The sequence below is a fragment of the Loxodonta africana genome, chromosome 19 (genome assembly GCF_030014295.1).
Source record: "Loxodonta africana isolate mLoxAfr1 chromosome 19, mLoxAfr1.hap2, whole genome shotgun sequence".
In the NCBI taxonomy this organism is placed as follows: domain Eukaryota; kingdom Metazoa; phylum Chordata; class Mammalia; order Proboscidea; family Elephantidae; genus Loxodonta; species Loxodonta africana.
The window spans coordinates 69881192-69905979 of NC_087360.1; the positions used below are offsets into that span (position 1 = coordinate 69881192).

The window sequence follows — 24788 nt, forward strand, 5'->3', positions numbered from 1 at the left end:
CCCTTTCCATTCTCTCTTCAGAACCTCCGCTTCTCACTTATGATCCCCTTGAATCAAAATGCTATCCAACAGGGACCAGGGACAGGAAAAGCAGGTGAAAGACTTGTGTCCTCACCGTCACTGAGTCTTCTTCCCAAAATTGGGAGGTGATGTCACATGGAGGAACTGTCTTCCTAAATGCACCTTGCAAAAGCACTTCCCAATCTGTGGCATTTCAAGTCATAACAAACAGAAAACAACCCCAGGACAGGGCCCTCCTTAAAGACCACTAGTCAGTTTCTTCCACTACAGAAAACAGACTTTTATGGTGTTCTGCTCCCTTTCCTGTCGCCCAGCACAGCTTCCTAAGACTAAAGGAAGGAGAGAGTCTATTAAACCATGATCCTGGCATGCCCACAAATCTCCATTCTCTTCCCACCACTGAATTCAGAAAAAATTCCAACCTGGCATCTAAGGTCCTCATCGCCCCACACTCTCACAGAAAGAGCCTGTAAAAATAAAGCTTTGAGTGTATGGTCCTGGATGGAAAGTTCACCAAGTGGGGAATTATAAGTACAGTATGATCCTGTGTTACAAACAAACCAAACCCAAACAAAACAACCTGCCAAAGTATGAATTATTTATACAACTCCATTGCCACTGAGTTGATTCCGACTCACAGCGACCCAACAGGACAGAGTACAACTACCCACAGGGTTTCCAAGGAGTGGCTGGTGGATATGAACTGCCCATCTTTTGGTTGGCAGCCAAGCTCTTAACCACTGTGCCACCAGGGTTCTTTATTTCACACACATATGTATAAATGTATAGAAGTGTACACAGAAGGCTATGTAACAGAATGCTAACAGTGGTGCTTTCTGGATAGTAGGAAAATCGGTAATTTTACCCATTTAAATTTAATTCATGATGTCCTTTTACAACTAACAATGAAAGTGGATCAGGTAAGGTCAGTTTACAAAATGAAATGAAAACACAATTTTACAAGTTTAAGTCTAAGGAGACAGACCTTCAAAAAAGGAGACTGGGCCTATTTCTCAAGCGGAAGTGGGCCCAGAGTGTGATCATATGATCATTGTACTTAGCCCCATAGGGTTTCCAAGATGCGGCTGGTGGGTTTGAACCGCCAACCTTTCAGTTAGCAGCCAAGCTCTTAACCACTGTGCCACCAGGGCTCCTTTTCCCCAATAACGGACCCAATATCCTGTTTGAGAATCCCTCATGTATCTAGGTTCACTATTTTTTTTTTCAAAAACTTGCAGGACAAGGAGATTCTCAATCCCATCCTTCATTATAAGGATCAGGCAAGGTTTTTTTTACTCATCTGTTCAATTTCTTTGAAAATTAAAATTGAAAACGTCCCTGCAGATTTCTTATCAGCCTTTTGGGACTCCACAAAGAGGAACCACTATAGCGCATACTGTGTACACAGCCATAAGCCCATGACTATCGATGCTGGTTTCATAATATAAACTATCTCAGTGAAGGTGCAGGTGAGATCTTGGCATACGGTAAGTTCCCATCCCAAACTGTGTAAAACAGAGCTGTATTACTACTTCACCTTCCCACCGGTGCTCATTTTCATTTTATGATTTCAAACACCTCCTATGTGAACTGTGTGCATGTCCTCCAAATATAAAGCAAAGTCACACATCCTAATTTCTGCTGTATCTCCCAGCTTCTGGCAGCCTCAGGCGTTTCTTGGAGTGTAGATACAGCTTCACATGGCCGTCTTTCCTTTGCCTGTCTCTTTGCGTCTCTTCTCTTTTATTTTACAAAAACATCATTCAGATTAGCCTGGGACCTAACCTACTCCAGTCTGACCTCATGTTAACATCAGTGATAATAAATTATGACTTTAATATATTTTTTTGAGGGACACAAAATCTGTTGCTGGTGCCTTGATTTATCAAAATAAAATACTTAAAACCATTGAAAGTGCTCATCTTAATTTCCGAAATAACAATTCAGAGAATGGAGTACACCAAAAAAGTAAATAAAAACCATCCTGAAGTTGAACTTCGTCAACTATTTAAAGATACATTCTACAGTTAATGCATCCTGGCCACTAAGATCTGATGCGTTAGAGAGAGTTATACTGAAACTGGGTTTTCATTAAGTGGCTGCCTCGTCCTGAAAGCGTGTCCTTATGATGCCGGCCTCCAGTAGCTTTAATCAGCGCACCCTCAAAGGCTTGAGTGGACTGGAAGCACCTTCTATGGAATGCCTTAAAAAGAGCAATAGCCCCACACAAGCCCAAGCCAAGCTGTTGCCGTCGAGCCGATTCCAACTCATAGCAACCCTATAAAACCAAAAAAAGCAAACCTGTTGCCACTGAGTCCATTACAACTCATAGTGACCCTGAATTGCCCCACAGGGTTTCCAAGGAGTGCCCAGTGGGTTAGAACTGCCGACGTTTTGGTTAGCAGCCTTATAGTGGGGCAGAAAGCAGGCACGGTGGGGCAGAGAGAACAGCAATGAATTTTAGAACTAATTAGGTCTAAAATGGGCTATGTGACCTTGGGCAAGTTACTCAAACTCTCTGTGTTTCAGTACCTTAGCTGCAAGATGGGTATTTTACATACAGTTCTTAGGTTATAGATAGAGTAGTTGCTGAAAAAACGTTTGTTTCCTGTCTTCCCATCCATTCGGTAAAGCCCACGGATCCTCCAATCAACCACCAAGATACAAGCAGCCCAGGCACTGGCTAGGCTCACTGGAGACATCAGACACGTAAGGGAGACGACCCAACAGGCACGTCTACCACAGCTCTTCTTGCTCTAATTCTAGGAAGGTTTCTGTGCCACATGAATACTGTGCCCTGCAGTACAGGCAGCGTAGAGACTCAGGTGACAGGTTATGAGAGCCCAGCTATTATTTTTTGCCCTACCAGGCCATTTAATCAGAACTTTGTCCCAAACAAAATGGGGTAAGTCAAATGATTTCAAAATTCAAAAAGCAGAGGTACATTTTTATTACATGCGTATTAAAAAAGCACAGAAGGCTATACAGCAAAACATTAATGGTGGCTATCTTTAGATAGTAGAACTTGATGACTTATTTTCTTCTTTATACTTCCCTGGACTGTCTGAAAATTTTCTATCCTCTAAGGAGCATGGAGCCCTGGTGGTGCAGTGGTTAAGTGTTTGGCTACTAACCAAAAAAGCCGGCAGTTGGAATCCACCAGCCGCTCCTTGGAAACCCTATGGGGAAGTTCTACTCTGTTCTATAGGGTCGCTATGAGTCAGAATCAACTCGACGACAGTGGGTTAGGTGGGTTAAGAAGCAAGAATCATCAAAAAAAAAAAAAAAAAAAAAGTTATTTATATGAGAACTAAAACACAAAAATCCAAGGATGAGAATTTTCAGGGTACAAAAGCCTTGCCGTCACCTCTACAGGTCACCTGTACTTCCTGTGTTTTCCTTGCCTCCCCTCCCCTTCTACTAGAGGTGAGCCCAGCCTGAGCAGGTCTTCCTCAGGCCCAGTCGCTGTCTTTCCGACTGATCCTACTAGAAAAGGGCAGGGGGGATGTACAGCCACCTCATACTGGTGGCACTCCTGCCTATTTTCAGAGCAGGGATGGGAGCTGGACAGATGCCCACCGTCTTTCCAATGCGACATGTTGCACCCTGCTGCCCTGGATGACGTGAGCACTGGGACTCTGTCGTGTGGGCAAAGGGAGCTTCAGACAAGGCCCCGCATCACCCTCATCCCACACAGGTGAAGGCTAAGAAATTTAGTATTTGCTGAGTGTTGTCCCTGGGTGGGTACTTGTTAGGTGCTTTGCAAGCATTCTTGAACTTTTCCTTCACAGGCTCTCTTTAGACATGAGACAGGGAATTCGCTTCCAGATGGTGCTGGTCAGCATTGGATAAATGGGAAATTCCAGTGGCGTGGCAGGCAAACAAGGAAGTGGTTTGCTTATTCACCAAAAGGTTATGTGCTCAACAGGTGTTTGAGAGTATCGATTTAATAAAGCAAGCTTTTGTTCCTGGGGGGATGGGGCGGGGTGGACAGGAAGAATAGTGTGTGACTGGGAAGGAGAATTTAACTTTCAAATTCCTTGCTCTAGAGAATTAGTGATTCTCAACCCTGACTGGGCATTAGACGCACCTGAAGGGCTTCTGAAGTTACAGTGCCTAAGTCCTAGCCCAGATCCACAGATCAGGGTTCCTGGGGTTGGATTAGAGGAATCTGCATCGATGCAAGGTTCAGGAGACTTTTGACATTTGCTCCATTAAAAACAGAACTGAAAGGGGACAATCTGTCTAATCAGAGTAAAAGCTCTACTAAGCTTTGTCTGCCTCCACCTTTAAGGGCACTATTAGAACAAGATATGTTGCCAACAACTCTATAGCATTTATTCATCTAAATTCTTACATATAATAGCAAAACTGATCAACTGGGACACTTTAAATACGTACATTTTATTGTATGCCAATCATACCTGAATAACATTCTAAATTGAAAAAATCACCAGAAGGGCACCTCTCTCCACACTTCCTAGGAACAGGCAATTATGAACAAATAGAAAAGCATAAGAATAATTCTACAGTATCCTTAAGAAAAAAATCCAAATGTATTTCTAGGTGCTGGATGCATAGTGGAGCCCTGGTGGCACAGCAGTTAAGCACTTGGCTGCTAACCAAAAGGCTGGCAGTTCGAATCCACCAGCCACTCCTTGGAAACCCTATGGGGCAGGCCTACTCTGTCCTACAGGGTCACTAAGAGTCAGAATTGACTTGCCGGCAATGGGTTTAGATGCTAAGGACTCCCCAGGTGGCACAAATAGTAAAACGCTCTACTACTAGCCGAAAGGTTGTCAGTTCGAACCCACCCAGAGCCGCCTTGGGAGACAGACCTGGGTATCTGCTTCATAAAGGTCACAGACCTGAAAACCCTAGGGAGCAGTTCTACTCTGCACAATGGAGTCGCCTAGAGTCATGACTGAGTATACAACAGCAGGAAAACTACAGGTCTCACAACTGCGAAGGCGGCACAGGAACATACACAGTGTCACATGCCTATCAACAGTCACTATGTGGCACTCTTCTGGATGCTCACATGTTTCTACTGACGGAATCCTCACAATGGGAGGGCACCTTTTTCTAGATGAGAGAGCTGAGACAGACATGTTAAGTAACTAGACCAAGGTCACAAAACTACTAAGGGGCCAGAATTTAAATCCAGGCTCTGTCACTTGATGACTGTGCAACCTGAAGAGAGTCACTAGACCTTCCTGGACCTCAGTTTCTTCAACTGTACGTCATAATCTGCCAAAAAAACCAAACCTGCTGCTGTCAAGTCGATTCTGACTCATAGCGACCCTATAGGACAGAGTAGAACCGCACCATAGAGTTTCCAAGGAGCACCTGGCGGATTCGAACTGCTGACCTCTTGGTTAGCAGCCATAGCACTTAACCACTATGCCACCAGGGTTTCCCTGTACATCATGGATTTTGAAAATCCATTGAGACAATTCACATAAAATGCTTGGCCGAGTGTCTGGCACAAAGAATCATCTTACAAATGAGGAAAACAAAACTCTGAGAGAAAGAGACTTGTCCTGGCTTCAAACCTAGTCTGTTTTCATCTCTAAGGTGGAATTCTTACGCTACAGATACAGAATACTATCTTCCTGTACAACCAAATGCATAATAGACGATTTTTACATACTTTATAAATTTTCCACACTGTTACTTCCTGCTTTTTCTGAGTTTTTTTTTTTTCCATCTTTATTACATGCAATTTTGCTACTTCATGTTTAACAAGGTCTTTAGGTAAAGGAAAGAGAAGCTCAAATTAATTACCCTATTAATAAAAATTTGATCAGCAAAGTATGCTACTTTCTTGGGATTATGAATTTCATTCATCCTTTCTCCTAATTGGCAAAGAAAATTGGCTATAGTCACACAGTGATAACATCTCAGGTGATCAACGCTTACTTTCAACTATTATGAAAAGCAACCCAGTGCTTTTTAAAAATTAGGACCACATGTTACATTTACCTAGTAATCTGCATCTATTTGGGGCCCTGGTGGTGCACCGGTTAAGCATCTGGTTGCTAACCAAAACGTCAACAGTTTGAATCTACCAACTGCTCCTTGGAAACCCTACGGGGCAGTTCTACTCTGTCCTATAGGGTTGCTATGAGATGGAATCGACTCGATGGCAACGGGTTTGATTTGGTTTGGTTTTCCTGCATTATTACACCCATTTAATTCTCAATATGACCTTGTGATCTTATTTAACTTTCACAACAATCACATGAAGAAGGTATTATTCCCTTTTTACAGTTGGAAGAAAAAAAGCACAACAAGGTTAAATGTATTTAAGGCCACAAAGTTTGGAAATAATTGGCAGACCTGGAACGCTCACCGACACCTTCAAAGCCCTCTGCTGCAAGCCGCCATCTAGCGTGGAAAGCTTCTTTTTTTTCTTTTAATTTTTATTGTACTTTAAGTGAAAGTTTACAAATCAAGTCGGATTCTTATACAAAAATTTATAAACACCCTGCTATATACTCCTAATTGCTCTCCCCCTAGTAAGACAGTACACTCCGTCCCTCCACTCTCTACTTTTGTGTCCATTCCACCAGCTTCTGACTCCCTCTCCCCTTTCATCTCCCCTTCAGACAGGAGATGCCAACATAGTCTCATGTGTCTACTTGATCCAAGAAGATCATTCTTCCCCAGTATCATTTTTTATTCCATAGTCCAGTCCAATCCCTGTTCGCTTTGGGAATGGTTCCTGTCTTGGGCTAACAGAAGGTCTGGGAACCATGACCTCCAGGGTCCTTCTAGTCTCAGTCAGACCATTAAGTCTGGTCCTTTTATGAGAATTTGGGGTTTGCATCCCACTGCTCTCCTGCTGCCTCAGGAGTTCTCTGTTGTGTTCCCCGTCAGGGCAGTCATCGGTTGTGGCCAGGCACCATCCAGTTCCTCGAGTCTCAGGCTAATGTAGTCTCCAATTAATGTGGCCCTTTCTGTCTCCTGGGCTCACAATTACCCTGTGTCTTTGGCGTTTTTCATTCTCCTTTGCTCCAGGTGGGCTGAGACCAATTGACGCATCTTAGATGGCTGCTTGCTAGTGTTTAAGACCCCAGATGCCACTCTCCATAGCAGGATGCGGAATGCTCTCTTAATAGATTTTATTACACCAATGGACCTAGATGTCCCCTGAAACTATGGTCCCCAAGCCCCTGCCCCTGCTACACTGGCCTCCGAAATGTTTCGTTTATTCAGGAAACTTCTTTGCTTTTGGTTTAGTCCAAAAAGTTTTGTGTTGACCTCTCATGTATTGTGTGTTGTCTTTCCCTTCACCTAAAATAGTTCCTATCTACTAATTAGTGAAAACTCCCTCCCTCCCTTCCGCCTCTCGTAACCATCAAAGAATATTCTCTAATCTGTTTAAACTATTTCTCGAGTTCCTATAAAAATGGTCATATATAATATTTGTCCTTTTGCAACTGACTAATTTCACTCAGTATAATGCCTTCCAGATTCCTCCAGGTTATGAAATGTTTCATACCGTGGAAAGTTTGGATACCTTGTTTTTTCACTCGTGAGTCTTCGGCCAGAGTAGATTCCGGGCCAATCCAGACTAAGCTGCAAGACACCTCTTTTAGTGGGGCCATGTTCTCTGGCCCCAGTGTCTAGCACACTAGGTGCTCATTTAAGTTCAACAGGTATTTATTGAGAAGTGAAATAAATGCCTGTTACAAGAATGAATCATAGAACATAGTTCCTTTAATGATGACAACGGGTTCTTTTCAGCTACTACCATCTAAAAACATTAAAAAAAAAAAAAAGCCACTTATTACAAGTACCAACTCTCTCATGGCCACCAATTCCACTGGAGGACAATTCCACTGGAGGGAGGGAAGAACAGAGGAGCCTTCAGGGTTTTCAAACCTGAAGTTTTATGACTCCATCCTAGTCCACACCTGATGGACGGTTAAACTGACCACCTTGAAAATTAATGATGGGCACAGTGTTACTAGGTTTGCCAGTACAGGCCAGCAGTGTTCTTAGCCTGCAGTGTGCATCCAGGAAGGCAATGGTTCTGCACATGAAGGTCACGCCCAGAGGGAATGGCAGTAGATGACAAGGGCGACTGAGTCATAGCGGAGTTGCTGCTCGCCAAGGCCCCTGTGTTGTACAAAGGAGCTTAAGACAAATCATGCTAACTTTTATTATCTTAAGAATACACTGCTGGATGTCTGAAAAAAAAATTTTTTTTTAAACTTCAAGTTTGTTTTGCTATGAGCAGCCTAACAAGTTCTGAGCCTGCCATGGAAACGATCTGACCATTTCTGAGCAGTTCTGTACACAGGGAAGGGAGGCAGGCAGAGTGGGCCAGAGTCAGAGGCTTGTGGATGGCCACTTGGGGCATTTCTCCCACTTTGGTATACCTCGTTGTGAGCTGGCTATCACTTCCCAGGCTACCTATTTCACAGGGCTGTTTTAACAGATGCAGGAAGAGTTTCTGAGTTCCCTGAAAGAAAAAATCCACCAGAGAACTGCAAGGATTAAGTACTGGTAGTATTACACTTCCTGTCTGAATTAATCTTTTCCAAGTCCTCTGAGATCTGAGGAAGGCAAATTTGCTAGAAAAGCCAAAAGTTACTCCAGGTAATCTTTTCTAAAAAGTGGAAACACTTTTTTCTGAGACTTTGATCAAGAGAGAAGAAATTTCAGGGGAGAAATGAAAATGCACACAAATAGAATAATCCTGTAAATAGCCAAACTCAACTCTTAATTTATCCACCCATCCACTCTCTGTAATAAATATTTATTAAACATATACAACGTACGAAGGGCTGAGCCAGATACTGCAAGGACACAGAATTACACGCTGTGACTATGCCATAAGATGAAACTTTTGTTTAGATTTCCTTCCCAAATAAATAAATTTTCAGGATTCCTAAAACGTAGACGAACAAAAAAAAAAAAAGGAAACAAATTTATTTTTTCTATATTTTGGCTTTTTGGCCTCATAGAAAAATTTAGTTTAGAACACCCAGGGGAAGAAACTATTCTTTTATCTATTAGTTTCCACTGACCAGCAGCAGCTTTCTCAAGAGTGACTAAGCTACAGAACGACTGTTTCACAATAACCTGATTAAATCTGACATGTGCACGACACTGGGAAAGAAAGGAACCAATGTGCCCTTCAATTCTAATAAGAAGACTTCAAACACATTGTCAGGGAAGGCAGGAAGAAGATCATGTGGTTTGGAAAGAAGATCAAGAAGGACAGGACAGAAATATTCCAAATAACAGCAGGTCACTTGGGCTCCTTGCACACTCCGCCATATTCAATCACATAAACTCTGCCATGAAAGGAGAAGTTAAGTCCTATCTCATGCCTCACTTCTGCCACTGAGTGAGCTTAAGAAATTAAGACAGCCTTTTCAAGCTATTCAATCAATGCAAAAATTGTAGTCTGGACATTGAAGAGAATAAGCTCACATAAGGTGAGATAAAAGACTTGTTTAGCAATTAGCCAGTGTCTTCACCCAATCAATTTAAAACAGGAAGTCCCAAATTTCCTTAAAGCTTTACTGGTATTAGTTTTCTAGAACTGACTGTTCTAATATATAAATTCTTTGCATGTGTTTACTTTTCCCCTCAGAGTTATTGCTAAAATGTCCTCAAAATTAGAAAGAACTTAAGATTTGCTGATTTCACTTGTAATATCTTATTTTTCCACAGCCACAGAACTGTTGTCCTTGAACAAAGGGAGTTAACTGAATGCTGGGAACTAGCTCTCGCATCCAAGGATGGGGGAGCGGGGAAGAGGGGCTAACACCGCAGGGTAAACAAGGACATACTCACAGTAAGATCAAGATCCCACTGGGGAAATCTAAAACACTTCATATGAAGTTCTGCTCAAGAACCACCAAGACTGCTGTACTTGGAGTTCGATCAGCAAGAATAGGCAAGCTCTTCACAGAAACAGAAAGTGAGGCTCAGCTAGCTCTGTGTCCCATGGTGTAATTTCACATGCAGCATATGAACAATTATTCCCACCCCCCCCCCCCAAAATGAAAAGCAGATCAACTTACATGGCTCTCTGGCAATGAACTGAGGTACAGTGTTGGGCAGAGGAGTACTGGGGTTTGGAGTCCCTACTAGTTTGTTCTTGGCCATCTTCGTGTTTGCCTTAGCAAACTCTAGTCGTAGTGTTTGCGGAATTTCAGGATCGAAGCGGATGCCCTTTGGAAATAAAGAACAAATGGAAGATGTTTTCATTTCCTTAGAGTCAAACCAGAATGGTGACAAAATAAACACACCAGCAAACCCTGGCTTATATGAAACAGAGGTCAGCAAGAGCTCTCACTACTTACACAGAACACACGGAAACCCCTAACACAACATGACAATAGGGTCAGGGGATTTCGTTTACTTCATAAAAAAAATTTACTTATGTGGTTTTTCCTTGTCTTTTCGGACAAAAACTTTCCAGTTCAAGTTTTAATATTTGGACCTGCAAATTCCTACTGTAGTTAAAAACTTCAATTAATGGCTACTGTACCAAGAAGGAAAGAATTAATGGAAAATCCTGGACAATTGTGGAAAGTCTAACAGCCAACATCTTAAGAGACCTCAGCTCTGACCAATGTTCCAACTGAAGTTCAAAACAGTGTAATTCTTCTATATGCATTAGTTTCATCCCTTATAAATGGAGGGAAACACTGCCATCCTTTTCTACCTGGTGAGTTTCCACAGCAGTGATACAAGTACTCCCTGTTAATCAAAAGACAGGAATTATACCATTTTAGGATTTCAATATGAGTATCATTTGATTCTAGCTGGCTTATAAATTTGTATAAAATCTGAATGTCCTGAGTGGGTAAAGCCCTGATTTTGATTATGGTTGGCTTATTAGCTACAAGGAAAGAGAGACAAATGATTATACTGGCCAGCAGACAACAATAATTTCAATCACCCATGTGCCTATTATCACAGTTTACCTAAAACAGACATATTTTAAAAATTTACAGACACTGTAAGATACAAGGTTCTGGGTAAGACAGGCCTACCTAGGAATGGGCCACTACAGAATGCCTTCATTACTAAGCATAACAAGGGACCTTAAGCTATCTATGTTCAAGCCATGGATTCTGGATCCCAACAACAGTGCCAAAATCACTCATCCCAGTATAGTGCAGGGACATGCGTCCAAAATAAGGATGAGGTCCTGCGCTTGTCTGTATAGTGTGCTCTGGAAAGGGACGTGCTCAGAACGTGAGTATTCCATTCAACGTTGTAAGTATACAAATCTGAGCCTGTGGGCCTCAGGGCTCCCTTTTCTTCTTCTTTATTCGTTTGAAGGAGAATAAGAGCAACTTTCCTAAAAAATGAGTAAGAATTTCTGACTCTCTAGACCAGGATGAAGGACTGTAAACCTCACAGGCTGGGCTCCAAAGATGTGAGGAAGAGCCTGTGACTGGAGGCAGTGGCAATGAACGGAAATGGGGGCAGGGGAAGGGACGGGAGGGGAAGGAAAGAGAGGTCCCAGGGGAGGTACAACAAAAACCACAGAGGCCTGACCCAAAGACACCCCAGAGTGGTCAGAATGATTTCATGAGCCTGATTTTTCTTATTCTTTGGGGAAGAAACCAACTGAAAGTGACAAATGGGGGAAAACAAAAGAAAAAGGAATCCACTGAAGGAGGTGTGTCAGTTTCGCAAAACCTAAAAAACAAACAAAACTTTTCTTTTCCTGGCCTGTTTTTTATTGTTAATTCAGGAAAGCTCAGTATTACCTTGCCAAAAAAGTATATACGGAAAAAGCACAAAGTTGCATTTTTTTTAAACATTGGCTTCCATCTACTTCCACATTAAGAGCATGTCACCCTATCAAAACTAGTATCACAAGAGAATAAATATTTCCAAATTTGGACCCAAAAAACTGTGGGCTGCTGAGAGACAAGCTCAGTCCCTGGCTGTCAATTCAAGGTATGTGGTGTAAGGGCTTCTGTAGTTAGACCAAACCCCCAGCCTCCATCAATTTCGGGTTGTCTTCCCTGGCATTCAACTTGACCAACCTTCCTGCGTGAAGCTCCTACACTCGAAGCCATTATCTTCTTGAGCACAGCATGCTGGGAAATGTCTGGAGTTCTCTGGAGCCTCAGGCCTCTGGTAAAGGAATTCTCTGTCTCAGGTCTCCCAGTGATATTCCAGAGCCAACCAAGGCTCCCCATACAGTGCCTGCTTCTTACACAACCTGGGCTGGTGGCTCACATCCTAAAACATGCTGGATCTCCCACTCCTGGCCCCCCTTCTCATGCCCCACCCCCCTAAGAGCTAAAATAACACCACCACAGTGTTCCAAATCAAAGTTCCAGCATCCTTGAAATGACCTAATTTGTTTGGCAGCCTATTCAGAGGCCAGAGGCTTAGAACACAAGGCACATTCCTCTAACATGTTTAGCAGCAATACCATATTTGGTAATCAATATCCTGCTCAGCTCAGTTTCCATCCAGAGGGATTAGCCAAGCCAAAAACATCTGAAATGTTAAAGGATGGTGAAGAGGAGGCTGAGAGGGATAGGAGAAGGGAGAACTCGGAAATGAAGAAGAGCAGAAAAAAAAAGAGAGAGAAAGATAAGGCCTATAAAAAAAAAAAACCTTGTGCTTTTAATTAAAGCCTACTCAGATTATTCTCTGGGTACAGTGACTTCACATAAATTGCTGTCAGGATAAGATAATTGCCAAGTCAAAGGAATTGGAATCTGTGCCTTTTCAAATCAACTTTTTCCCCTCTTGTTTATAATTCACGAAAACTTTTCTTATCAAGAACAGAAAGATTTTCCCTTCCAAATGTAAATGGTGCCCTGCCATATGGTGACCAGAAAGGACAGTTTCTAATGTTATTATGATATTATCTGAGAATAGTTACTTACAAAGCACTCCATCTGACTGCTACATTGACAGCCAACAATCTCCTCAAAATGGCCTAAAACATTCAGTTTTTCACTGACTTTAATCACAGGGCATGGTAGTACTAAGAGACAGCCTAAACAACTGCCTGTATTCCAGAAATACTCTTCTTTACCTCCATTATGTAGTGTCAGTCTGATTCCCCCTTGGTATCAGGATCAGTCACACCAAGCAATACACTAACTCCCTTCCTTTTTTTTTGATCCAGAGGCATGAGCAGCCCAAAGTGGTCAGGTGGCATTCTCAACTTCCAGTTCAATGGAATCAGTGTTGCGTCTCCTAGTGGGAGGATTCTTTCCTTTGGAACTAGTACCTCTCAACCTGCAGAGCACAGGGTCGCAGGGACCAGAAGGAAAAGCCTTGCAAGTGGGTCACTAGGGGTAATAGTGAGGGGTGCCACTCCCATTTCCACCCCTTGATTCCTGGATCCATGAACACTGGCTATAGGAGAAACAGCACCATATACTGGATGCTGATTTAAAGCATATACAGCTTCCTGGAGAACAATGCCCCAACCCTGCAAGGTACTGTCACCTCGCTGGCACAGTAATTGTGTCTTTAGAAGGCCATTCCATCGTTCTATCAAGCCAGCTGCCTCAGGATGATGGTGACCATGTTAAGACCATAAATTCCATGAGCACAGGCCCACTGCCGAACTTCATTTGCTCTGAAGTGAGCTCCTTGATTCAAGGCAATGCTGGATGGGATACCAGGATGGTGGATAAAGCATTCTCTGAGTCCACGAATGGAAGTTTTGGCAGAAGCACTACATGCAGGGAAGGCTAGTCCTTATATCTAGAGTAAGTGTCTATCCCAGTAAGAACAAAGCACTGCCCTTTCTATGATGAAAGTGGTCCAATGTATCAGGGACTCAGTGTTGGCCTCTGCTGCTGGCAGATTGGGCACTCAGCAGTGGCTGTAGCCAAGTAGGCCTTGGTAAGTAGAAGTTCATGTTGCTGAACCCATGCATTATCTCCATCCCTGCCACCATGGCTGCTTTGTTCATGAGCCCACTGGGCAATGACAGGAGTGCCTGGGGGAAGATGATGGCTGGTTTCCACAGAACTCATCATCCTAAACACTTGATTGTTAAAATCCTCCTCTGCCGAGGTCACCCTTTGGAGAGCATTCACATGAGACCCAAATATCTTCAATTCTTTGGCCCATTCAGAGAGGTCTATTCACATGCCTCTTCCCCATACCTCCTTGTCACCAATTTTCCAATCATGTTCCTTGAAGCAGTATACAATTGCATATCTGTCCTTCCAAGCAAAATCAATAACCACGTGGTCTGCTCGAAATTCTGCCCAATGGGAGGATTTCTCTTCACCACTATCCTTCAAGGAGGTCCAACTCTGACTGGTGGGCCACAGGGATGTTTTGGGTCTCCTGGAATTAGTGTCAGTTCAGAGCCAGTGTCCAGTAATCCCCAAAGTCTGATTATTTCCTTTTTCCCAGTGAACAGTCACTCTCATTAAAGGCCTTAGATCCCTTTGGGGAAGGCTGGGAGAAAGATTCCCAGTATGAACTTTTTGCTGTGTAGTGGGGGTCCTTCTCCAAGGGGTCTCAGTCTCCCCTTCACTTAAGGGGTTATGGGTCTGCAAACTGTCTCAAGTCTGGTAATTGGTTGAGGAGCTATGATTCTCTATCATGGCAATTCGAGTTAGGCTGCTGTTCACTTGACGTAGAATTCTTCTGCTTGTACAGATCAAGTAAATATTTAGTAAATTTGCCACTTACTTCACTACTAGGGACACCATGACTAAGTAGCAAACGCCATCCTGGTAACCCCTTATTCTGATCACTGTTTTGATTCTTCTGTCCATTATGGTAATCATGTCCACCTTGTCTTTGGCGATTAAATGTTGCCACTTCACCCCTACCACCATGAGGTCCAATCAGCCCCATTGTAGTTAGGTGTCTTAATTCAGTTAGGGCAGTTCCCACTGCCATATCCAACTTACACAAAACAGCAATAACAGCACTCTTCAAGGATGCTGGGGCTCTATTCACAAATTTGTTCTTCACTGTTGTAGTAAAAGGTGTATCCTCTGGGCACACCGTGGGTGAGTCTGTGGGTCCAATCTGATAAATACACTCTAACATGCCAATTTCCCTAAGCTTTTGGATACCTTCTTCTATAGTACACCAAGGCAGGGCTGGCATTTCAACTCAGTGTAGGCCATCACTTAATCCATGCTTCAGTGAACCAACGAAATAACCTCTGGAGCTGAAACACTGAATAGAGAATTTGTGCTTAGTGGGCCCATATCCATAAACTCAGACTGATCCAACTTTATGTTCCTTGCATCATTATCCCACATCCTTAATAGTTATTCCCACACATATTCCCCAGGTTTCTGTTTGCATGTGTTAGGAAAATCAAACAATTCTTTTGGAGTGTAGTGTCCCTCCTCCTGGGTCACACTTTGTACTTCACCTCGGACTTAAGTTATAGGTCTAAAAGCAAAAATGGTTGGTGGGGGTAGGTCCTGGGGACATCAGCAGTGTCTTATAAGGTGTCTGCCTCAGGAGAATGCCCCAAATGTCCCAGGTGATATCTCAGACAATGACTCTTCAGGCACAGTTGGGTTAATCTCATCAGATGGGGGTGGAAGGGATAACGGTTTTACTGCGGAGGGAGGCTGAGCACACTAAGATGGAGTAATCTCTTCAGATGGGAGTAAGAGGGCTGGTTCTGCTGGTAGGAGTGTCTCAACGGAATTTAGGGGCTTAATGTCTGCAGCTTCCTGATTATCTGCCTACATGTCCTCATCCTAAATTTCAGGATCCCATTCCTTCTCAATCAATGCCCTCACTTGAACGTCAAACACCTTCCGAGGTTGAGAATTCATTGCCACTGTAATTCAGATAATTCTGTCACTCTTATGATAAGACTCTGGGTTTGGTTTTTTTTTTTTTTTTTGGCAATATTAGCTCCGTTACTACGAGGAATAAGGCTTTCTTTCACAGCACAAGTGTCAACTTTCAGGTCTTGTATGCTGTACTTAAGCTGTGACTCTGAAGCTTTGAGCACACCCCTTTCTTTTACCACTTTGTCTAGTGAAAGTAGGACCAACCAGTTGGCTTCCTTATACTTCCCATCCTGACGAAAAGTATCAAATACGTAATTACCCAGGGCCTCGTCTATCACAAATATTTGATCCTGTGGTGGTGATATTTTGTCTATTTCTATTGTCACCTCACGCCATGGATTAGCAGTGCCCTCTTTACTAGTGAAGAGAGAGTCATCAGCACCTTTAAGACCAGCCAAACTTGAGAACCAATTCAGAAAATTCATCCTTATGCTTTTGTTCCTCTAGTACTGCTTTCAGTACCAAATATCTTAGGCTGGGTTCTCTAGATGAGCAAAGCTGGTTAAGTGCGTGTATACACAATACACATATTCAGGCAGATTTATTTCAAGGAAATGGCTCACACAATTGTGGAGGCTGACAAGTGTCAAATCTGTGGGTCAGGTGTCAGGCTGGAGGCTTCTTCTAACTCACGTGGTTGGAGAGCCTGACGAACCCAAAATCTGCAGATTAGATGGCAGGCTGGTGGCTCATGTCCCAAGAACCAGAGGTCAGAGGATGATGAGTCAGATGCAGGATCTAGGGAGGGTGAGCTTTGCCAGACATCCATACATATTGGATGCAGGCCACACCTCCAAGGAAACTCCCCTTTCAACTGACTGACTACTCATATCAGCTCACAAAAGAGGATGATTACATAGTATCTGCCAAGCCGGTCAGTATTGTGGCCTAGCCAAGTTGACCCAGAACTTTAACCATCATGCTAAGCAATGCAGGTTCAATCTGATCTATAGAGGCTGAACTCCCTACCTGGAGAATAAGCTCTGGGAGATACAAAGATACTGCTGACCAATTGTGTACCCTTAGTGGACTAGTGTTCTAGAGGACACCAGGGCAGTTTCAAATCCCTAAGGCCTATGCTTACACAGTTCTTTTTCCTGGGCCATAAAGAGGTTTCATTTCAAAAAACACCTCACAGCATTTCTTCCTTTCTGAATCTTCCTCTGTGGCCTTAAACAGGTAAATCTCCCCATTCTTCAATCCTGTAGCCCCCTCTCCATCAGCCCCAACCCCTATCCCACCTTTCCCCTCACTGCAGGTGACTCAATCCTCAGGAACAGTTTCATTCGATAACCTTTGCAATGCCTTTCATCTCAGTTGTGTGATCGCTAAAAATGCTAATAATTCCGTCTCTAAAGTTTCATACAGAGAGCTATTAGAACTCCTAAGGAAAATTATAACTCTCTATATGTTACAAATGCTCTAAACTCAAAAAAGGCTAGCTATTACTTCCTGACCTCTGTTGAGAAGAAAAAAAATCTATTTCATTTTTTCTTTCTCCTACAAGATTACAAAACGTTGCCTGGTCCTATGTCATGCCCACGATTGACTGCGGGTCAAACCTCTGCGATCCATAGGGTTTTCACTGGCTGAGTATCAGAAGCAGATCACCAGACCTTTCTTTCTAGTTCCTCCCAGTCTAGAAGTTCCGCTGAAACCTGTTTGGCACCACAGTAACACGCAAGTTACCACTGACAGACGGGTGCTGGCTGTGCATGGGACGCGTTGGCTGGAAATCGAACCCAGCTCTCCTGAATGGAAGGGAAGGACTCTACCACTGAACCCCCGCTGCCTCACACGCAACTCATACGGAACTTTAAAACGCCATTTTACTGCTCTGTCATCCATACCAAAGGCTGGAGTCCTAGAAACATAAGGGAAGAGGTAGTACATAATGAAACACAAGGAAATGGGAAGGTGAAAGGAAATGATCAAATCCCGAAGACCCAATTCTACCAGAATGCAGAAAGCCACTGTATATGAATTTTAGTTTTTTTAGGGGCTTCAAGGAGATAAAATGGAGACACTATTAACTGAATATGCCACAAAGCCCAGATGCTAGGTAGCTTTCCTGTTTCTCTCCCTGTTGTCATATTGGCTTCTTGAGCACATTGGCTGGTGCTGAGTGATTTATGAGCTTGCAATCATGAGTTTGGGGTCAGAGAAAAGGCGACCGGATTATTCTGAACATAAAAGCACATCATTCCAACTTTGCTTCAGAAGTCCCACTGGGATTGGATTGATGGTTTCCCACATGAGCGGAGGTAAATATTTGTAGTATATTCCTTAAACAACGAAAAAAAAAAAAGAGGGGGCAGTTCTAGGATGATTAAAATACTTAGAGGCCTATTGTCATATGCTGTGCGAGGTCCTTTACTGGAACAAACCAGATGAAAAAGACCTCTTGGAGAAAAATTTGAAAAAGCTGAATATAGGTAGGGTACTACCTGATAACTTGAGAAATAATGTTAGTTATATTAGGTGTGACAATATTACAGTGGTGGTGGTGGTTAGATGCCGTTCTGTTGACTCCGACTCATGACGACCCCATGTGGGTCAGAGTAGAACTGCTTCATAGGGTGTTCAAGGCTGTGACCTTTCAGAAACAGATCACCAGGCCTGTTTTCTGAGGCACCTCTGGGTGGTTTCTAACCGCCAACCTTTCAGTTTGTAGTCTAGCGTTTAACGATTTGTGCCACCCAGGGACTCCTTGGTATTATGGTAAGGCATGGAAATGTCTTTAGTTTTTAGTACTGAATGTTAAATATATAGTTACAAAATGTCACAACATAACATCATGTATTCACTTTAAAATACTTAGAAAAAAATAGAGCAAACATGGCAAAATGTTGAGTTGGTAAATTGTGGTGAAGGGTAAATGGATATTCATTATACTGTACTCTCGACTTTTTAGGTATGTTTGAAGTTTTCATCATAAAAAAAAAAAAACAACAATTTTAACTGAGCACCTAACTTTTGTTAGGCGCCAGAGACACAAAGATGAGTGAAATGAAGTCCCTGCCTCAGGAGCTCGGAGCTCCCATGCCAGTGGGGGGAAGTACAGGTAAACTGATGATCAGAGAACCAAGGGATAAACCCGATGCTGAGGGCACTGTGGGAAGCACCATCAAGGCAGAGAGTGCCTGGGGAGCCAGGGAAAGCACCCCAGAGGAAGTGAGGGAACAGACAAGGTCACCAGGTGGCAGTCCAGGAAAGGGCTCAGCAAAGTTCTGTGTGACAGGATGTGGAGAGGGGTGTGTGTGCTGTGCATGTGTTGAGGGGAGAGGGGAAGGCATGGCTGGACAAGCAGCCGGGAGCAAGATCATGAGGACCTGTTGTGCCCTGAGTGAAAACTTTGGACTGCGTGCAGAGCGGAGCCATTAAAAGCTTTTAAGACGGAGGCGTAATACGATCAGATCTATGTAGTAGACCCACCGACCTCAAATGTCAGTGTGCACCAGAATTGCCTGGAGGGCTTGCTAAATCCAGGTGGCTGGACCCCACCTCCTGAACTTCTGCTTCAGTTGGTGTGGGATGGGACGTGAAAGTCTGCATTTCTAACAAGCTCCCAGGTGATGCTGCTGGTCCAGTAACCACACTTAAGAACCACTGTATGGAGTGTAACTCTAGTGGTAGCAGGAAACCTGGGCTCAACTGCAGAGATCGGAAAAGACCAGGCATGAAGCAATTACCAAAAACCAAAACCCACTGCTGTCGAGTGGATTCTGACTCATAGGGTCACTACATGACAGAGTTGAACTGCCCCATAGAGTTTTCAAGAAGCATCTGGTGAATCTGAACTGTCAACATTTTGGTTAGTAGCCGTAGCTCTCAACAACTGTGCCACAGGGCTCAGAAGCAATTACAGCAGCCAGGAAAAACGCAATAAAGAGGACTTGGGTAGAAAATGGCCAGGACGACCGCCCTGCTGTTCCGCTCCTCTGGGAAGGGCCCTGTCATGGATTGAATTATGTCCTCCCAAAAACGTGTGTATCAACCTCGTTGGGCCATAATTCCCAGGATTCTGTGGTTGTCCTCCATTTTGTGATTGTAATTTTATGTTAAAGAGGATTCGGGTGGGCTTGTAACACCCATACCAGGTCACGTCCCTGATCCAATGTAAAGGGAGTTTCCCTGGGGTGTGGCCTGCACCACCTTTTATCTCTCAAGAGATAAAAGGAAAGGGAAGCAAGCAAAGAGTCGGGGACCTCATACCACCAAGAAAGCAGTGCCAGGAGCAGAGAACATCCTTTGGACCCAAGGTTCCTGTGCAGAGTTTTCTAGTCCGGGGGAAGATTGATGAGAAGGCTGACAGAGAAAGTCTTCCCCTGGAGCTGATGCCCTGAATTTGGACTTTTAGCCTACTTTGCTGCAAAGAAATAAATTTCTCTTTGTTAAAGCCATCCACTTGTGGTTATTTCTGTTATAGCAGCACTAGATGACTAAGACAGGCCCCAGGGGCTAAGGTCTATGCTCCTGTAGCCATTTATGGGCAGATACTGCTTTAACTGACCAAACATGTTTTCTCTCCTGGGTATCTGAACCTTGAATGGAGAGATACAGAAACTGAAGGTGCCTGGAGTGGAGTCACCTTTAATAGCCTCTCTCTAGAGAAAAGGTCTTCAATGATGTCCTGATGCCCAATGGAATCTTGGTTATTTGGTACATCCTTCAATTCTGTGAGCTACCAGCTGCCCTAGTGTTTACAAATAGCTCTACCACTACGTAAGCCAGGCTATCAGTCCTTGACAGCTAGTTTTAGAGTCAATGGAATCACTCATTTAGAGAAAATAAATAATGCGGCAGAGCTATATATACCGAGAAAGATGTCTGCAAAAAAAAAAAAAAGGATGTTCAACAATGTCTAGTAATCTCGTTTGGGGGAGGAAGGCCTTTGTATATGTACATATGTGTTTATGTACACACCTGTCTATGTAAAGCCAGGAAACTTTATCAAGCGACGACTATCCTGGTAATAGTGGCACCCTTGGTGGTGAGGGTGAAGGGGAACTTCCACTCTGCACAATTCTGCATTGTTTGAATGTATTACAAATATGTATAATTTGTAAAGTTATAATTTATAAAGTTCAATATACCAAAAAACCAAAACCAAACCCAATACCGTCGAGTCGATTCAGACTCATAGCGACCCTATAGTCCAATATAGACTTATAAGAAACAAAGAGGAAGAGCTGAAATAAAAGACTGCCTATGAAGGGCTGGAAACCCTGGTGGCATAGTAGTTAAGAGCTGGGGCTGCTAACTAAAAGGCCGACAGTTCAAATTCACCAGCTGCTCCTGGGAAACCCTATGGGGCAGTTCTACTTTGTCCTGTAGTGTTGCTATGAGTCGGGGTCAACTCACTGGCATCAGGTCTGGTTTTTTTTTTTTTTTTTTTTGGTTTGATGTAGGATTGGAAGAGCCAGAGCACAACAAACAGTGGACATCCTGACCCACAGCACTAAGCCAGCTATGCTGGTGTTTTCTGTGTACTGTTAACCTTTTTAAAAACTTCATTTTGAGATCATTACAGACTTACAGAAAAGCTTCAGTAATAGTACAAATAATTCCTATATACCCTCTACCTAGATTCTGCAAATGTTAGTTTGTTTTTTTTTTTTAACCACATCAGCTTTATCAGTCTCTCACCTCTGCTTCTTCCCCTTACATGTATTTGTGTGTGCAAAATATGCAATTATTTTCCTGAACCGTTTCAGAGTAAGCTGCAAGTATGGTGCCCCTTTACTGCCACACTTTTCAGTTTAATTTCCTAAGAACAAAGACATCTCTTTGTTCTCCTGATCCAAGATCGAATCCGTGCTTATACACAGCGTTCCGCTGTCATCTCTTTAGTCTCCTTTCATCTGGAATGGTTCCTCCATCCTTGACTTTCACGGCCTTGGCATTTTCGAAGAGTAGAAGGCTATTTATTCTGTAGAATGTCCCTCACGTTGGGGTTATCTCATTTTTCCATCTTGATTAGATTCAGTTGTGCATTTTGGGCAGGGACATCACAGAAGAGATGTTGTGTCCTCAGTTGTATCACATCAGGAATATGATGTCATTTTTGTCTGTTAGTAGTGATTTTAACTTTGATCACTTGCCAGGTTTCTTCACTGTAGTTATTTTTTTTTTTTCCTTTTTAGTAAGTATCTTAGAGAGCTTTTCCTTTTCCCCATCCAACGATTCACATCAGTACCAACTCAGATTCTCATTTTATTCTACAACATATGATCCATTATTATCATTACATTTTTTGGTGATCAAATTGTCCCCGATTTGTACATACACACCATGCTCTCACATCTGTCTCTATTTCTCTACATCCCAAAAAACAAAACAAAACAAAAAAAAAACTTTTTTTTTTTTTTTTTTAGATGCTTAGGTATATTAAAAACCATGTGTTCATACTGATGGCTCCAATTACAATCTAACACCGTAGGGTTCATTCTAACCTTCTCCTTTCCGTACTTGTAACTCCTGATCTGACAGTGGAAACCCTGGTGGCGTAGTGGTTAAGTGCTGCAGCTGCTGACCAAAAGGTCAGTAGTTGGAATCCACCAGGGACTCCTTGCAAACTCTATGAGGCCGTTCTACTCTGTTCTATAGGGTCGCTATAGGTCGGCAACGGGTTTGGTTTTTTGTTTGTTTTCGATCTGACAGTGAGAATCCTGCCTTTCATTATACTTTCACACATTAAGAAATTTTGGAATTCATAACCAATGCCACTACAAAACAGACCTAATAACTAGAATTCAATAGATATTTGCAGTTCTTTTTGTCTTTGGCCTAAAGGTATGTACTCAATATGTTGTATTCAAGAATTCTTTAGGTTAGTTCTCCCACATTCGTTGTGGTTGTGTTATTCACGTAAAATACACTTAGGCTCCTGTGTTTCTGTTTCTATTCAACTTGAGAGTCCCTCCCCATCCTTCCTGGCATTTTACTTTATCCACTTGTATATTCATATATTGCAGCAGGTAAAACTGTTTACCATTTTAAAAGTGAAGGTTGATTCATCAACTCATCCATCTTTCTGTTCATCCATTATGAATAGTTCCAAGTTTTATTACCACAGTTTTAACAATGCCCCTCCCCACCTGCTGTGACTTCCTGAGATACTGATAATTGTAGACAAAAGAGCTGCAATCAACACCCCTATAAAGGGTCAGGGAGGTTCATGGCCTGAGCTGAGTGGGGAACAGTATTCTGGGGGCTGAGTTATACTTGATGCCTGGATTTTCCTGGTGAGTCCTAGGCCAAAAGTCTTTGCGAAACCCCAATACAGGCAAATTCAAATGCCAAGGAAACTGTTCTATCAGGGTGAGCCATATGAAACGGCCTCTCTACAGGAAAGTAATAGACCACCTACCACTCAGTCTACTATCTGCTCCGCTCAGGGACACAGCCACAAGTTGCTTACTTCTTTAAGAGTGAAGGTCATTTTCTATCACAATCTCCGAGAATTTCACACACGTCCCATTCCAACTGAGTGGATCTGATGAATACGTATAGAACCAGATAAAACTACCTTTTCATTTTTGGGGTGGGGTAGGATAAAAACAGTAAAGTAGCAGCAATTTTTTAAGATTCAACTTCATCTTAAGAGTTCCCTGGGTGCTTCTAATAAGCTACTTGCTCTCCCTTCTTCCATGCCCAACTCCAACTGAAAACCCACCTCTGCTTTAGGATATGTGAGGATACAGGAGTCCCTGCCTAGCCAGGTGTCTACACAGAAGGAGAGAAGTGCTCTTTGCTTGGCTTAAGTGATGGAGACCAATTCACTCTGCCTTGGTATAAACAGAGTGAGAATAACTTGTCAGCAGAAACTATACACGCAGCAACATGAGATCTCAGTGTATTTTTTTCTGTAATAACAATCTTCTGTAAGAATCTGCTTAGCTCTTCCTCAGCCTTGAGAACCCTCTAACTTCCACGTATGAGGTCCGTGCAAGTCCCATCTTTCATCCAGGAAATAATAAGAACTTGAGGATAGGACCTTGAGTCAAGGTCAAATTTTCTATTGATCCCTCTCTGACCTAGTAATCTAATCTCAATACCTGGATCTTGTTTTATCTTCTCCCATACCCACCACTCCTTATCTTAGTTTCTGATTCTAAACCCCAGCCAGATCCTTTGAGGGCTGGAGTTTTAATATGCATCTTCAGGTCTTCTCAGGCACTGAGACCCCAGTAAATCTCCAGGGCCGCTTCATAACCTGCTGTTAGATCCTCCAAGAACGAGAATTCCACCTGGTGCTCACTGCTGGCCTATCCTATCATTAACTAAGTCTGAGTTATGGGACCTTTTTGTTTTTATTTCTTGTTTTGAAAGTAGTGACTAGTGTAGTGGGACTGGGGGTGGAGTGCAAAGTGATTTCATTCCAAGTTATTAGGAATTACCAAGCACTGGGGGTTGAAGCAACATGGCAGATTTCTGTAAACACGGTACATGAAACTCAGTTCTACTCAGAGAATACTCAGTGTAGTGTACTGACTGTGCTGATGGTGAGGGGATGTGGTAAAGCACATATATTCTAAGTAACTGAGATCATATTTTTAGCAAACTCTCTGGATTTCCAGCAACTTCTTAGCTTCTTTGATTAAAAAAACTGTGCTCCAACTCCAATTTCCTCTCCTACGGCTACAGATGACTGGTTGACTAGAACAAACTAATAAATAAATCAGTCGAGAGAATGATCCCTATTACGGATTCCTGCACATGTTGTACTCAAAAGATTTCTAGTCATAAGGTATGTGGAGAAGAGAAGGGCATGATATTCAGAGGCAGAGGTGGCAAAAGATTTCTTTCGTTCAACCACAAAAAAGTGTTCCAGTTCTTTCTTGCTAAGTGACCAAACGCTGAAGTCTATTTTATGACTGACCCAAGTTTTTATTTAACTTATTTAAGGTTGACTTGGAGCCCTGGAGGCTCAGTGATTAAGCATTTGGCCAAGAGGTGGTG

The 24788-nt window shown here is 42.9% G+C and overlaps 1 protein-coding gene across 8 annotated transcripts in view; it reads right to left on the reverse strand.

The window, feature by feature from the left end:
* RBPMS (RNA binding protein, mRNA processing factor) overlaps positions 1–24788 on the reverse strand; it is a 202537-nt gene that overhangs the window by 69412 nt on the left and 108337 nt on the right. For 6 of the 8 annotated variants that reach the window (XR_010318656.1, XM_064272836.1, XM_064272837.1 and 3 more), the window contains exon 5: positions 10068–10218. Coding sequence is in view for 7 of the 8 variants with exons in the window: in XM_064272836.1 (XP_064128906.1) it covers positions 10068–10218 (151 nt within the window). In the remaining variant the exon portion in view is untranslated. Of the gene's footprint in view, positions 1–3376; positions 8149–10067; positions 10219–12053; positions 12290–24788 lie in introns of those variants that run through there. The other 2 variants (XM_023551140.2, XM_064272838.1) reach the window with 2 other exon arrangements.